Genomic DNA, 946 nt, shown 5'->3' on the forward strand with positions numbered 1-946 from the left:
TTGTAATATTGATTATGAACATGGAGGTGCATCGATGGAAAAAGATTTACATCAGATAAATGCGGCCTGTGCTGGTAACATGAGTCAAAATGATCACAGGGAAAAAACATTAAAAATAAAAATAAAAATATTCACGTTTGTCTCAACTGAGATTTGAATTAAAATTAGTCCAGAAAGACTCCGTCCAATGATCCTAGAATGTAAATCTGATTAGGCTGTCGCGATAAACAATAAATCAATTAATAGCATGATAAATTAAAATTATCGACCTCATTTTCATTTATCAGTTTTATGGTTTCTTTGTCTCTCTTTCTACTGAAGACACTGGATGAAAAAAGGTTCAACTCCGGTTCTTCACTGACCCCTCCCTTTCTCTTTTCTATTTAAAATCAGTTTTAACAATCCAAAATCCTGTTTTTGGATCGTTAAAAGCAGCTAAACTGAGAAGCTAAGCTACAAGCTAAGCTAACAGGCCGACCTCGGGGAAAACCTCCCATCTTGTCGAAACTCCAAAATTCACGGTTGAAACCCGTGCTTTCGTGTAAAAAGTTGTTTTTCTCTGAAAAAAGAAGCTGAGAACTTGTTTACTGATTTTTCATTAAGCTTTGTGTGACAAATGCTATGCTAAAGAGCTCAAACAACACAGAGCGTCCGCCATTTTGAGAACCGAATAGACAACCCATGTCACGTCAAGGGGCCTCCCTCCCATTTTTCTTAGAGACGCTCTCTCACTATCCATCTTTCTTGGTTCAGTCTTATACTGCCATCCGGTGGTCAAAAAAAGGTACTACACGCAAAACAAGTAAATATTTCTTCTTAAATTTGACAATAATTACTAATTATTGTCAAGTTTCAAACAATATTATCGTTTATCGCAATAATTTCTGACAATCGCCCAGCAAAATTTGTTATTGTGACAGGCCTAAATATTATTTATTTTTAATTT

General features: G+C 35.3%; 1 protein-coding gene across 1 annotated transcript in view; it reads right to left on the reverse strand.

Annotated features, from left to right (window-relative positions):
- Positions 1-497, reverse strand: part of LOC119412491 — a 7,362-nt gene extending 6,865 nt beyond the window's left edge. Inside the window, exon 1 of the mRNA XM_037679544.1 lies at positions 479-497. Coding sequence (XP_037535472.1) covers positions 479-497 — 19 coding nt within the window. The remainder of the gene's footprint in view (positions 1-478) is intronic.
- Positions 498-946: the final 449 nt, after the last annotated feature.

This window comes from Nematolebias whitei, chromosome 1, assembly GCF_014905685.2.
Source record: "Nematolebias whitei isolate Nwh7 chromosome 1, NemWhi1, whole genome shotgun sequence".
Classification (NCBI taxonomy): Eukaryota; Metazoa; Chordata; class Actinopteri; order Cyprinodontiformes; family Rivulidae; genus Nematolebias; species Nematolebias whitei.